The sequence below is a fragment of the Podarcis tiliguerta genome (genome assembly GCF_965153285.1).
Source record: "Podarcis tiliguerta genome assembly, chromosome: 13".
Lineage (NCBI taxonomy): Eukaryota > Metazoa > Chordata > Lepidosauria > Squamata > Lacertidae > Podarcis > Podarcis tiliguerta.
The window spans coordinates 22,144,292-22,158,587 of NC_139546.1; the positions used below are offsets into that span (position 1 = coordinate 22,144,292).

The 14,296-nt window shown below is 42.9% G+C and overlaps 1 protein-coding gene across 1 annotated transcript in view; it reads right to left on the reverse strand.

Moving 5' to 3' along the window:
- NPEPPS (aminopeptidase puromycin sensitive) overlaps window positions 1-13,891 on the reverse strand; it is a 78,721-nt gene extending 64,830 nt beyond the window's left edge. The window contains 2 exon segments of the mRNA XM_083408520.1: window positions 8,958-9,526; window positions 9,529-13,891. Of these exon segments, the coding sequence (XP_083264646.1) occupies window positions 8,958-9,526; window positions 9,529-9,661 (702 nt within the window). The 5' untranslated portion in view covers window positions 9,662-13,891.
- Between the last annotated feature and the right edge of the window lie 405 nt (window positions 13,892-14,296).

The following is a 14,296-nucleotide window of genomic DNA, read 5'->3' on the forward strand; positions in this document are numbered from 1 at the left end:
CAATAGAAAGTAGTCAATGTGGTGCCCTCCAGAGGTTCTTTACAACTCCTGTTTTCCTTGCAACTGGCCATCCTGACTGGGGTTGATGAACATCTGGAGGGCATGAGACATAGTACAACTGCCACAGGGCTACAAAATACTCTCCCAATGTCACTATCTGAATTTAGCCATGTAGATAGGACTAGAGCAACTATAACAGAGCACCCCAAATTCCTATCCTGTGGCACTAGTCCAAGAGGATACCATGGTTGATGGTATCAAAATTCACAGAGGTTGTGAAGCAGAAGCAAGGTTGCACTTCCCATGTACTGCTCCTATAATCTGAATAACTTTAACAGAGCAATGGGGAACCTGCGGCCCTCCAGATGTTGTTGGGGCCCCACCCAGATTGGCCAATGGTCAAAGATGATGGCAGCTATAATCCAGCTATTTTTGGAGGGCCACAAGTTCTGCATCCATGCTTTTAATAGTTAGCCTTTCATTATATTTTATATTACACCATCTTCTGTTATAATATGTTCTATTAACATTTTAGGTGTATTTTAGAGATAGATAGACTTTTATATACCAGCAATCTATGTGTGGATAATTGGTGTGTTGAACTTTAAAACACAATAACTTTAGCCTAGGATATATCCTTCTTTATATTCTCTCTTATGCACTATGCTCTTCAAAAGAGGATCTGTTCCCTTATTCATTAAAGTATGGATGAGGACAAAGTTCTAAGAGAAGAAGTAGCATGTAGAGGCCAGGAAAGTGAGCAGTGAGATGAGCAGCTAATCCCTCAATCAGAATTCACCACTGCTTACAACTTTATAGTCCATGCCAAACAGCTAGCCCTCCCAATATATTGGACTGTAACCAAGTTATTTATTCTCCAAAATACATGAAATCAAACCAATTTCCACCCAACAACAGAAAGAGCTTTGTAAGATCACGTCTGTGAACAAATGAAAGCAGCTACAGTAATTATAAGGCCTTATCTAGGCAACCACATTTTCCCACTGATTTGCATCCAACGTGGATTATAGTATCCAAGCAGTAAATCTGCTAATAGAAAACAAAGCAACAGCTTCCTCTGCTCAAGACTCCTGTTCTATGCAGGAAAAGAATGCAATTCAGCATTCAGATGACAGTTTGACAACCTTTGTCAAAGTCAATTCCTATGCAAAAGCTGTTCTTAAACTTGTACAACCACTTGGCTGAGTTTAACTAATTACAACGTTGCTGACATCAGGAATTTCAGAGGTTGGAGGGCCAAATCTGCCTAGATCTAGAAATAATGGACCAACAGGCTAGACATGAATGCCAGGAATTCCAAGATATCCTGCCTGAAATATTGCTACCTTCAAAAGGCAACTGTATTCAAAGATCTACTTTAGGTATGCCCAAGTACCTTTGCATACCTAGTAATATTTTTTTCTCTTTGAATAGCAAAGCACCCCATACTATAACACAAACAACTTCTAAAAACCCCAGATTATCAAAAATAATTTGTTATGTGGCATAAGAAGCTACAGCTCAAGGAAACCGTCAAACATCCTTTTTAAGTGTGTGGAACTAGTTGTGTGGATCTTTGGATCCCAGCCATTGCCCTAGTTACTGTAATTTTCAGAACCTCTGGTGGAAACATATTACTGTGTTAAAATTTTTGACCTTCAACTATTGCCCAACCAGTGTACAAATATATTGTGCGCACACAGTCGAAGATATTCAGCATCTTAAACAGACTGAACTGAAACACAAAATTAACACCTAATCAGCATGATCTACAAACCTGGCAGATACTGAACAAGCAAGCTATAAAAAGCAGCAGGCAGGTTAAAGTTTACTAAGTACATCAGCATGTCCTTCAGCTAAATCAGAAGACCAATGAGACACTACAAATGAAGAGATTTAAAAGGTCCCTTCCTTTGTCTGACCTTTAAGGTAGAAGATGCCATTCACAATCTGACATTTTCCTGACAGCTTATATGCATAGCAGAAACCTACCCTATTATAGTTTGGAGGGCATTATTTTACAGTTGCTCACAAAGTTAAAGTCAGCTTCCAATGTAAGGGAAGGAACCCTTAATACCTGGTATCCTTATTCTCATAGAATATGTCACACCATAAAAATGCTTTGGCTCTAATACAGGCTTGTAATACAGTTTCAAGGTCAAAGGTGAAATTAGTTTTCTGGCCCAGTATTGTTGGGAACAGCTCTCCAAAGACTCAGTAAGGCTGGGAAAGACCTCTGCCTATGTTTTGAACTGGAGATTCAGAACTAGCCATGAAGTTGCATATCTCCCCTACTTGAATCACCCCCACATTTATTTAAAACTACTAAATGTTTATCCATACAAAAATATTTTACACTGTTTCAAAAATCTGTTCAAGGCAAGGACCTCCACAAACTCCCTGTGGGAGGAATTCTGCAAATTAATTAAAAAGTATCCATGATCCTTTGATGTCTAAACCTCATACAGAGCAGGTAGCACAGGAAGGTGTTCTCAACTGAGCACTGAGAAGGATATGAGGTTATAAACACTTTGGGGTTTTAAGTTTATGACTGAGTTTACTATCTGAATCATTGCTTAACAGTGGTAAACCAGTGCTTACCATTGATGCATCATTCCCTCAAGTCCCTCCAAAGGGACATTTTTTCTTCCCATCTGATGTTGCAGGAAAAGCCAGCAGCATCTCCTTTCTGCTGCATCTCCCAAATGCCCAGTGGGAAAGAAATCATTTCTCCTTTCTGCCACCAAGGTTTTTTTGTGCATGAAAGTAGAGGTGGTCATTGGCAGAAACAGCGCTTTCACAGAAAGTACAGGAGTGCTCATCAATGGGGAAAGCCAGTGTAAGAGTTTATGGAACCCAGCCTCTGTACTGTGCCTCAAGAGTTGTTGTTTTTTAATTTCAAAGATAAGAGTATTTTAGTTTCCAGGATAAAAAGAAGAGACACCTTATGAAAGAATGGAGCCAGAGACTTTTTAAACTTAGCATAAATACTGCTGTTTGCATTACAATCCTATGTTTTTGCTGTTGTGATTCCGTTTATGTTGCTTATATTGTAGATAATTTTACAGTGTTTAAATGTTGTTAAGCTGCAATGAGAAAATACTGTATTTTTATGGACAAATTTATTAAATATACATATCTATTCAGAGCTTCCATTAATCTCACTGAACTTATTTCCAGGAAAGTTTTTTGTGTTTTTTAAGGTAAAGGACCCCTGGATGGTTAAGTCCAGTCAAAGGTGACTATGGGGTTGCAGTGCTCAACTTGCTTTCAGGCTGAGGGAGCCAGCGTTTGTCCACTGACAGCTTTCCAGGTCATGTGGCCAGCATGACTAAACTACTTCTGGTGCAATAGAACACCATGATGGAAGCCAGAGTGCATGGAAATGCTGTTTACCTTCCCATCACAGCAGTACCTATTTATCTACTTGCACTGGCATGCTTTCGAACTGCTAGGTTGGCAGGAGCTGGGACAGAGCAGCAGGTGCTCACTCCATCACGGGGATTCAAACCACCGACCTTCCAACTGGCAAGCCCAAGAGGCTCAGTGGTTTAGACCACAGTGCCACCCACGTCCCTCCAGGTAAGTATATCCAGTACAGTAGCCATAATAAATTGCCTTATCAACAAAGAATTGTGCTTTCATGGTTCTTCAACAAAAAATGAAAATGTTGCACAACAATTGTAATGGGTCACTAGACAGGGAAGTATTTTTGTGGCTACCAATAAACTTAGTGATTGTGTTAACATACTATTAGTGTATGTGTCAATTTATTACACTTAAACACATCATAGCATTGGGTTTTTCTTCCCAATATGCCAAGTTTTTTACCAAGTAGAAAAACAAAGCAGTGCCAAAATGAAAGGCTGAAAATAAAGTGTAACTCATTTACCAGCCTTTGAAATAATGTGACTTGCTACAGCATCAATAATAATCAAATATCTTATCAGATGATCAAAGTTTCCTGTTCTCTAGAGCTGGTATGAACAAGAGAGCTGCCAAAGCAAAGGGTTCAATTAAAAAGCTTATATGCTTGGCCACTTAGTGTCCTAAAATGAGGTTACAAGCACCGTTTAGCATATCTCATTGGAAACTGAAGTGCATAAGTTGTCACCAATGGAAACTCTCTGCAACAGCTGAACTCCTATTACAAGTCTCTTTCACTGATAAGTGTGTTGACCTTCTGCTAATCTGGTGCTTAAATTGGTGGGTTAACATTATGGTTTTCAGTTGTTCTATGATTGTTCACTGACCTCGTGAAATAGTAGAGGAAATTACACTTTCAAGACACAGCTGAAAATGTTTCCTTCAACGTTTGACTAACTCCAAGTTACTCAGGTGGCAACATTTTATTACTTTTTTATTATTAACCTTTGTATCCCATGCTCTATGCAAGGAGTTTAGGGCAACATGCACAGGGATTTATCCTAACAGCCTTGTGAGATAGTGTCTGGCCTAAGGTCATGCAATGTGCTTCATGGCTGAGTGGGGATTTGAAGCCAGGTCTCTCTAGTCAAAGTCCACTACCCCCACTGTTCACTATACCACACTGGCTCCCTTTAACCTTCAAGTGAGAAAGTATTTTGTCCCAGGACTTAGCATGAACCTGTGCAGTCACAAAGCAATACTGGCTTTCTCCCAAATTACTGCTGGTTTCAGGTCCTGGAGATTAGGACATATCACAATCATCATTCGCAAGACACTCAACATTATTGAATTAGGTTTGTTTTCCATTTCTACACACACTGAAAAATATAAAATCGAGAGATATTCTAAGTTATTTTCAGATCATTCTGACCTCCCTTCTAATAGGAGGTTGATTCAAATTAGACACACTGACCACAACAGAAATATGTTACTCCCATTTTCCTCCTGGGGATTTGTTCAAAATCACCAAGCAAGTGCAGGGTCAATCTGTAACTTGAATCAAGGCCCCAAGACATACTGTAGGCACTGGGCCACCTTATAAGCTGCTAGCATATACCTAAGCACATATTCTGACCCTTCTTATACAACTGAAGGCTTTCAAGATAAATTTTAACTTAAGACAACTGTCAGGAATGCTTCAGAAAGTAACTTAAGTGTGTTAAGCACACACATTTGGATTCCTGAACATTATCTCAAGATACTTTAAAACAGCAATTTCAGAAATTCCCCAGAATTTCCCCAAACTATGAAATGGAACTTGCTAAGTTTAAGCTAAATCATGTACATTAGTTCTCCACAAACTGCCCATTTCAGAAACATTAGCTTTTATAACTACTGGAAACATGCTCAATTCTATGCTAGGGCTCAAACAGGGAAAATGTTATTGTCTCTTATTTTAAGTGTGTTATCATCAGCCACAAACTACAGCACATTTTGAAATGATTTTTACAAGTGTCAAAAGCCAGTCACAGGGTGCTAGCATAATTGACCAAGGAACCTTTGCAGCAAGGTGGAGGGGAAATAATTAATACGCCTTGTTCAATCTTGGCTACTTTCCATCCTAATTTAACACCCAACATTTGCAAGTGTCACCACACTTATTGAACACATTTGCTTGAGAAATCATGTTTTTATTTAACTGAACTGGTGGTTCGTTTATAGCCTCATTCTCTTCCCTTCCTCCCACCCAACCCCCATCAACAGACATACCACAGTCCACAGTTAACTTGGAAACATGCACACCATTCTCTGCTGGAGTTGTTTTCAAAATCAGAATCATTTTAACAACTTGCATTCCATTTCCCTGCACGTTGTCTCCATGGTATTTACACAACTGGTCACCTTTCAGTGTTTCTTGCTCTGCTTATGCAGCCAAATATGCTCGCTCAACACTTCAAAGTGAAATTTGCTCCTGCTGAGACACAAAGCCAGTTATGGACAAAACAAATTTTCTCCATCCCAGTCAGTTGGGGCTCTTTCTGGACACTGCTGCCTTCTGAATAATGGAGTTTAACTTGTCTTTTAATATCTATAGTGTCTTGAAAATACTTCCCCTTATAAATAATTCAGTTGGTTTGCATGTACCCTTAAAGGCTGAAACAACTAGTTTGTATTGCAAACTAGCTCACTTGAATGCTCTTGCAGATATGCTCTTGCTGAATGAAAGGAAACTATCAAACCTTTTTTAAAACACCAAGAACAACACCACCTATGATTTCTAGACATGGCTTCAATGTCATGGCTGAACTATCTGGTCGGGACTTAGAATTGAAGCACTCTGAACAAAACTAAATATTGTGGGGTATTTTAGTAGTAGCCTGAAAAGTCCCAGGCTCCTGGTGATCCATCTGCCTGAATTAATACTGAAATCTAAGGAATTGCTGAGTCATATGAAATATACATTTTCTCAGTATTGATTATAGCATGTTTGAAACTTTCCAATTTTAAATGTCAGTCTAAAGACCAGCTAGTAGAAACTAAGTGCAAATAAACATTACAGGACATAGGTTTGTATTTTAGCAAAGTTTTGGAGACTACCGTATTAGCTAAAGGAAATAGAAGCAATTAAAAAAATCTACATTTCCTTCCTATCTGTAGTGCAATCTTAATCATGTCTACTCAGAAGTCAGGCCTATTCAACTCAATTGGGCCTGGTCCCAGATAAGTAAGGATAGGATTGCAGTCTTAATAACTTTTATTCACCAACAGTATTCTTCAAGGTTCTCACCAGTCCCAGAAATTCTCTCCAGTTTATATCATGCCATCCTCCCCAAATCTAAAATACGCCAGAAATAGAACTAGTTTAGCATATAGTACTCCTCTTGACCGAATTATGCCCCAGGAGACTTAACCAGCCTTACTCATGAAGGATTCATTATTAATGACAGGGTTTCAGAACTCTATGACAAAGAGCTGTGTTACAAAGAACTGAGGCTCTTCCTGGTATCTTAAACTGTACCTTATTCATTTGAATGATCCCAGATTAGGAAAGAGCCCAGAGAAATCTAGCAAACTGCATTTCTCACACACCTGTTTTCAAGGAAAACTGTCCTCTGTGTTAAAAGAAACCTGATGTCATGATTGTGTATTGCACAGACATTTTCTCAGATAGGTAGCTGAAATAAGAAGCAGGCCTATCAATCTCCATCCCGTCTGCATTTTAACATTGTGCAGAAACTTTACCCAAGAATCATCCCACTGTTCTGCTGACTGAAATCAACAATCCCAAATCTAAGAAAAAACAGTAGTGTTACTACAATACTGAGGAAAAAGTAAAAAATACTGACTACAAAAACAATATCAGCAACACAAAACACACATTTCTTTAGGCTTTGTTAGGAGTCTTGCCCTATGGGAATGTAAGGCAATGGATAAAGATCACTAATAGGATTCCTTAGTTCTAGTTACAGGTAGGTAGCCGTGTTGGTCTGCCATAGTTGGAAAAAAAAATTCCTTCCAGTAGCACCTTAGAGACCAACTGTTTCAGTGTATCTGAAGAAGTGTGCATGCACACGAAAGCTCATATCAAGAACAAACTTAGTTGATCTCTAAGGTGCTACTGGAAGGATTTTTTTTGTTTTGTTAGGATTCCTTAGGAGAGACACAGGGAAAGAAAGAGCATCACAAGAATGTGTACCAAGACATAAGGAAACAATTCCACTTGCATCTCTTTCCTAAGCTCTACTCACTTCCACACCTAATAGGCGGACTATCACATAACTTGAAACTGACTGCAGATACAAACAACCTACTGAAAGATACATACTCCATTCCACTACCTTTCACATCACACAAAAGCCCTACTGCTGAGCAAGGCACTCCTTCATCTGCTCATATTATTCCCTATTAAGGAAGCCATGAAAAGCATGAACCAACAGTCCCCCATCTCTTACCCTGAGTCCAAGAGGAATGTCCTGCACATATAATTCTCAACATGACACTCATTGGCAAAAGTCTCCCAAGCTCAGCACTCTTAAAAAAATAAAAACTTTCCAAAGAAAGTTCCTGCCCTTAATTCTAAGAGAAGACATGCCAAACTCATGGTTTGCTCCTTTATAATTCTGATCCAAAATAATTGAATATTGCCCGTCTGAGGTCATTTTGCTACAAATTTTACACCGCTTACTTGAATCTCCTTGCATAGTCAAAGATACACCATATGTCATGAATCCAAGAAGAACCTCAATCACAAATTCCTCAAGTAATTGTTCCCATCCTAACTAAGAAACCTTCTTCAAACCTACAGAACCAGAGATAAAAAACTGCTAACATCAGGATTCCCCAACCTATTCAATCTTACAAGAATGTATCCACCCCTTATGAATTAGACTTCCTCATTAAAACCAGAAAATCTTCTCAACTTCTTGAAGAAGCCAAGAGGCCACCTCCCATCCTAGAGAACATGTCCTTCACTCCTGGAAACACACTTATCTTAGGCAAGTTTCACCCAATTTGGAAGTGTACTTCCCAACAGCACACTCAAAGAACAGATCTCCCTATTTCACCAAAGGCAGGAATACCTTCCCACTCAGGTAAGTCTTAACTCCCCCCCCCAAAAAAAAACAATAACACAACGCGCACACACAATACAAAGAAGAGCAGTGACCACTAACCATCTCGGGAGGCTGCCCACCAGAAACATGATCCAGAATCAGCCCAACAGGTACCGCTGTCCCCCCAAATACTCCATCCCACCCCTACACTTCATAGAAACCCTTCTCCCCCTTTTACTCGTGCACCTTTTCCCATCCCTGCTGCCCAAGCCCCACACCCGACGCTTACCCCAATTCTATCCATCACGGAGCTATTCGCCCGCATTCCTCCTCTTGGGGCCAACTCCCCACCTTTTCCCCCGGGCGCACCTACCCTAACCCACACACCGGGGCCTTCCAAGCCACAGTCACCATCGCCCGCCCCGAACCCTACACGCACTCCTTTCCCCACCCCAAGCCCACACGTTCACCCTCAGATCTTTACACACATACACGCGCGCGCGCCCTCGCCTCGCCCACTTCCAGCCCCGCGTTTACCTCCACGGCGGCCTCGAGTTTCCCCTCGAAGGTGAAGTCGATAAGGTCAGGCTTGAGGCAGAGCCCGTAATTGATGGGGCGCACCTCGCCCGGGAGCCGCTCGAAGGGCCGCTTCTCCGGCATCGCGGCGGCGGCGGCAGCGAGACGGCAAGAGAAGGTGGCTGAGGAGAACGACGAGGCGGCGGCGACGGCGGCAGAGGAGGTGGTTGCTGCTGCTGCTGCTGCTGCTGCTACTGAGGCGAAGGGGGAGGCCCAGCGCGCGCGCGCACTGAGGGGGAGGCGGCGACCCCCCAGTGACAGAAGGCGGAGACCGAAGCCAGGAGGCGGATGAGGATGGGGAGGAGCAGGCCGCACCTGGCCCAACCGAGAGAGAGAAGGGGCGAGGGCCTCCCGCGAGCGAGCCAAGTTGACCTGCTGTGGGTCGTCGTGCTGCTGTCGCTGCTGCTGCTGCTGCCTCCGCCGCCACCCTCCTCCTCCCTCCTTAGACGGCCGTGGATAGGACTGCCTCCACTGCGCGTGCGCGCTCCAACTTTCTCTCCTCCCCTTGGCCTCGCGCGCCTGTGCCCCCCCCGGCCGAGGAGGCGGAGGGCGCTCGCGACGTGACGCACGCGCCGGAGCGCCTGCGCGCTGGTGGTAGTGGAGGGCGGCGGCAACGGCGAGGCGCCTGAAAGGAAGAGAGCTAGGAGACGTCCACCACGGGCCATTGGGATCCGCCCGCGCCTTTTCCTCCCTGTTGTTGCCCGAGCTTGGCTTTTCTCTTTCTTTCTTTCAACGGCGGATGAGGGGGAGGGGACTCGCGTGACGGACAAGTCTCGTGGCAGAGACGTCAACTAGTAACCGGTGGGGGGGGGGCGGAAGGGAAGAGAGAGGGGGCGGGGAGGGCATGGCCGCTGCTTCGCGCACGCGCATTGCGATAGAGAAAACGCTCCTTTTCTGAGGGAGGGAGGGAGCGGCGGTTTGTCGCGAGCGCATCCTCGCCTTCCGCCGCCGAGGCTAGAGGAAGAAATGCGGCACGCGCGGGTCACGTGGTGCCTCCGCTCTTCTCCCAGCTGTCTCCCGAGAGCTTAGCGCGGCGGCCGCCGCCCCTCCAGCCGTCAATTCTCTGCAGAAATGAAGAACGGCAACGAAAAAAGGCACCCCAGAAAACAACATATTGAAAAAAAAAAAAAAAGCCTACACGCGCGTGTACAAATAAGCATCAGGAAAAAGCATAATTACGGAAAACCTTTGGCTTGTTGGGTTTATGTTTTGTTTTTTAGTTATGACAGCATAATTAGGTATTAAAGCAGACTTTGGTTTTTTATCCCAGATCTCTCATACGTATTTTGAGTGGGCTCAGTTTTATGCATGGAAGAGCCGGATGAGTATTTTATGCTGAGTTAGGTGAACTATTGAAACCTGTCTCTGCGTTGGATTGCAGCGTCAACACCTTACTGATTTCAATGGGAGACTCGCAACCTAGTCCTATTTTATCTGGCGTGGCTAATCCTTGGCTTTGGGAGCCTAATACAGCTCCCAAGCAAAAAATTCTGCCCACCCCCCCCCCAAAAAAAAAAACCCCAAATGATTTTGTCAGCAACAAAACAAGGGAGGATTAAAGTAAGCACAGTGCTGAGAATGGGATCTGGGAAGTTTGAACCTCTCAACCCAGCCCACCACCCAGATGAGCAGGGAGGGACAATTTGTATCCCCATCAGTCATATGTACATCCTCTGTGTGTGCACAAGAGTGTAAGAGCATAAGAAAACACATGCTGGATCAGGCCCAAGGCCCATTGAGCCAGCACCCTGTTCTCACAGCGGCCAACCAGATGCCTGTGGTAAACCTTATAGCAGGACTGGAGTACAATAGCACTCTTCCCTTCTGTGGTTTCTAGCAACAGATTCAAATGCATTACTGCCTTCAGCTATGGAGGCAGAGCATAGCCATCATGGCTAATAGCTATGGAAAATCTTATCTATGAATTTGTCAAGTCCTCTTTTACAGCCATCCAAGTGGTGGTTATCATTGTCCTGTGTAGGAGTGAGTTCCATAGTTTTAACTATGTGCTGAATGAATAAGTATTTTCTGTTATCTGTCCTGAATCCACATTCAGCTTCAGAGGATGTTCACGAGTTCTAGAGTAATGAGAAACGGATAAAAGCTTTTCTGTAGGCAGAAAATTTTTGTCATGTCACCTCTTACCTATTCTCTAAATTAAAAGTCCCCAGTGATTCAACCTTTCCTCATAGGGGAGTTGCTCCATCCTCTTTATTGTATGTAGCCCAGCAGAACAGGCATCAGTTATTCTGTGACTGAAACCAAATACATGTGACTTTCTTCCTCGGGTATCTGAACTGGGACATATGGAAGTAATCCAGAGTATGAAATGGGATTTTTCTCTCTGGCTTGCACTGAGATGGTTTGTGCATGGGCTCTGTTCAGAATTATACACACAATCATGCAGCCAGAATGTTGCTACTAAGGCTGCGTACACACCATATATTTAAATTGCATGAATTCCCCCAAAGAATTCTTGGAAGTGTAGATGCTGGTTATTGCAGCTCTGTGAGGTGTAAAATACAGTTCTCATGATTCTTTAGGGAAAGCTGTGGGTTTTCCCAGTAGTGATGTATGGAAGTGAGAGCTGGACCATAAAGAAGACTGATCGCCGAAGAAACTGATGCTTTTGAATTGTGGTGCTGGAGTCCCATGGACTGCAAGAAGATCAAACCTATCCATTCTTAAGGAAATCAGCCCTGAGTGCTCCCTGGGTGGACAGATCCTGAAGTTGAGGCTCCAATACTTTGGCCACCTCATGAGAAGAGAAGACTCCCTGGAAAAGACCCTGATGTTGGGAAAGATGGAGGCACAAGGAGAAGGCAATGACAGAGGACGAGATGGTTGGATAGTGTTCTCGAAGCTACCAGCATTGACAAAACTGCGGGAGGCAGTGGAAGACAGAAGTGCCTGGCGTGCTCTGGTCCATGGGGTCACAAAGAGTTGGACACGAGTAAACAACAACAAAATGGGCTTTAAATGTATGGATTGTATGCAGCCAATAAAGGAAGCCCTGAGCTCAATGGGTCTTACTCTACTGAGTAAATGGAGATATCATATTGCAGCCTTAAGTATTAATTCGTTGAACATTAAACCTGGCTTAATATAAATCTAGGTTACCCAAACAGCCTCTCCCCTGCCTTTTCTTGAAACCTGCAGAAGTCAATTCCATTTCCTTTCCACTTTTAAATGTTTACCATTTCCCTCTGAATGAACAGAATAATCTGGAAACCTGTAATTGAACCAGGAACACTTGCATATCTCCCTTCTGGTTATAACCACTAATCTAATTAAAATCTCAAATGCCAGCAAAATAAAAAGTAGCGATCATGTCCTCTCTGGAATATCATACTATCTCCTTTATCGGGGTTGGGGAAAGGCAAGGGGTTTTTATCTAGGGAACAGGAAGGGAATTGGGTGGTTTAAGTTCCTGTTATCTCTGAAAACTGTGTTTTTCAGAAGGTTTAATTTCAGTTCAAAGTGCTATCTCGCTGTTTTAAATATAAGTTAGCACAGAGCATGAAAGACAGAGAAAGAATACTAATTTAGCACAAGTCCTGAGGCAACGCAACAAGAATTTGGGGCAGGCGGGTGAGAACAAAGTGTAATTCAAAGACAGCTGATAAAAATGGGTGTAGTAATATGAACCAGCTCCTCATGAGATAAATGGGCGTTTCTCTTTTCTAGGGAAATGCAGTAGATTATCTCCAGCTCATATATATGAGTATTCAGTAGGCCTCAGCCTTTCCACAAATTCAAACTACTGAATCCTGCTTGGCAGGCCCACAGCTCAACTCTAATTGGCTCGTAGTCTAGGACTGCCATATTTCAAAAAGTAAAGACCAGGACATCCCAAGCTTTTTCCTCACAAAAACGTGATTTTTCAATTGACAGCTCCCATCAGCCCCAGCCAGCATTGCCAATAGCCAGGGATGACGGGAGTTGTAAGTTTAGGGTGGCCATGTGTCTTACTTTACAGAGGACCGTTCTCTGTTTGAAGGGCTGCTTAGCCCAAGTCCAGGTGAAAGATAGGGAAGAGTTGCCTATCAACAGTGAACAGCACCAGGCAAGCAGACGTGTACGTACTCAGTCACTTTGTCTCAGTCTTACCCTATGATGGCGAGATGTATTGTATTTCTATTTGAATTACAGTAATTATTTCTCAATTTGCATTTTATAAAAAACGGTCCTCATTTTCTGGTGATTTATTTCCTCTTTGGGGCAATGCTAAGTGATGGTTCATTGTTCGTTATAGTAGCCCTCTGCAGAGAGCCCCTGCCATCTATCATCCTAAAGAGAGAAAAACAGACGTACAAATATGAGAAGCCAGTGGATCTGGGGTGCATTTGGGATTAAAGATATGTCCTGGATCTGAGAAAGACAAAGATTTAGAAGATCCGCTCTTGACTCCAGTGGACACAGGTCCATGAGGGCAACGGGACTTCGCCGTACGAAGTAAAATTCCCAATAATTTATTTTTAAGTTTCCCCCAAATTCTCAAAGCCACACTCTTTTCTGTTCTACACATCCTTCCGTAATCAATTTCAGTGTAGAGACGGTATCCTGGATACTTTTCTATCAATTAGCTTTCTGTACCACTCAGCCAATCTCAATCCGAAAGGCTTGCTTTTGTTGCCAGGAGCTACCACCCCTCTGCCTCCATCCAGAATATTTTTTTATAATTTACCTAACTGTGCAGTCCCCCCCCCCCCAGTCATCAGGAAAAGTACTTAAACCAAGTGAAGACAATCAAGTTTACCAGGGAGTCACGTGTTAGAAAACTGAACAAGATCCTCAGTTTCAGCTTGCCTCAAGAAATGAAAAATCTACGTTCCTTGCTTGAAACTACTTCATCTCCAGTTGTGTTCTGCCGTAATGACTTCCAATAAGGAAGTATTTTGGCCTTATCTTCATTGCTCAGATTTCCAAACCCGCTTTGAGATGCAGCTAGGTAATTAGAGATGAAGTGGAGTTGTTGCTTCTTTGAGGGATGCTGCAGAAAATTTGTTTTAAATATTGGGTATCATACAACCATCCACAAAAGTGATTTCCAATGTCAAACCCTCTACAATTGTGGTTGTTGTACTACAAGGCAATAAGAATATTTGCTTCTCATAATTCTCTCTAAAAACTCTAAAACCCCATTTTAAAATACACTATACTACAGAGACCCCTTATGCTGCGTTTAGAACCAGAATTGCATTAGCGTAGAAACTGTTTCTCAGGCGGCTAGTCCTGGCCTTTATAACTCTATACCTTCTTCCAGAAGGCAGAAGCTGAAAGAGATCATTTCCGGGGTG